The following is a 978-nucleotide window of genomic DNA, read 5'->3' on the forward strand; positions in this document are numbered from 1 at the left end:
TGTCCTTTTCTTTCGAGCTCATCAGTCGTCTGTGAAGCTCTTTGAGCTGCACTAACCTGTATGAAAACTGCTGTACAAATAAAGTTTGACTGATTGATACTAATTTTTCAATTTTTCTATATTTTTATTTTATTTTATCAATGTTTGATTTGCCTTTTGATGAACTGAACTTAATGTGCGAGTTCCCCTTACTGTTGCTGACATTGTTAATAATGTGTTTTTCACGCCATTCTCACCACGTCACGTATGATCTCCTGCCGGGCGTCCTCCTCCGACTGGATGGCTCTGTTCAGCTTACTCAGCACGAAGACACGAAGCTGCTCGTTCTCCAGCAGGCGGCGAACCTTCTTCATGTTGAGCCAGCCGACCCCCTGACCGTCCAGAACACTCTGCACCACCTCCTTCAAGAACTGCTGATTCTCACTGAGAACAAGTCCGCAGTTTCAGTTGTACTCACAACACGGGATCCAGGCTACAGTCGTAACCTTTGACCCCGACAAACACAGCATAATAACATGTGTTGTAATATACCTTGTGTTGTTGACTCGACCCTGAGGAGAGGGAGATTCTCTCTTCACCGTCGGACTGTGCTTGATCACCGACGACTTCTGGTCCACAAGCGCTCGCGGTGCTCGTGCGCCTGGAAGGAAAACCATGACGATGAGGTTCCTGAACACAGACCCCAGACCAGGATAACCAAACCATAGCAAAACAAACACTGTCAACTACTGGACACACACAGAGGCACATCAGGAACTGGAGACCAGGACAGGTTGTTTAAAAGCTACATACACACACACACACACACACACACACCTGGAATCTACTGAAGGTTATCTACTGCTGAACACACAGATTACAGGAACTGCTAGAGTCTATTACTGAGGTGAAGGACAAATCAAACTGGGACGTGGTGCACACGCACGCACACACACACGCACGCACGCACGCACGCACACACGCACGCACGCACGCACG

At 48.0% G+C, this 978-nt stretch overlaps 1 protein-coding gene across 1 annotated transcript; it reads right to left on the bottom strand.

The window, feature by feature from the left end:
• Nucleotides 1–122: 122 nt before the first annotated feature.
• Nucleotides 123–783, bottom strand: LOC111662224 (MAP kinase-activating death domain protein-like). Its single transcript, XM_023416022.2, has 2 exons — nucleotides 532–783; nucleotides 123–423 (listed from the first exon to the last, which is right to left on the bottom strand). The coding sequence occupies exons 1-2, from the start codon at nucleotides 654–656 to the stop codon at nucleotides 222–224; spliced, it is 327 nt and encodes a 108-aa protein (XP_023271790.2). The 5' UTR covers nucleotides 657–783; the 3' UTR covers nucleotides 123–221.
• Nucleotides 784–978: the final 195 nt, after the last annotated feature.

Source organism: Seriola lalandi, unplaced genomic scaffold (assembly GCF_002814215.2).
Source record: "Seriola lalandi dorsalis isolate HSWRI2012SDOR001 ecotype SW California unplaced genomic scaffold, Sedor1 jcf7180002000334, whole genome shotgun sequence".
NCBI classification, from domain to species: Eukaryota; Metazoa; Chordata; class Actinopteri; order Carangiformes; family Carangidae; genus Seriola; species Seriola lalandi.

What these genes read in the sequence shown, in the direction of transcription:
- LOC111662224 (XM_023416022.2), bottom strand. Translation starts at nt 656, where the DNA reads ATGGTTTTCCTTCCAGGCGCACGAGCACCGCGAGCGCTTGTGGACCAG. An exon ending in GGTCGAGTCAACAACACAAG is followed by an intron (nt 424 to 531) that starts GTATATTACAAC and finishes ACTTGTTCTCAG; the next exon opens with TGAGAATCAGCAGTTCTTGA.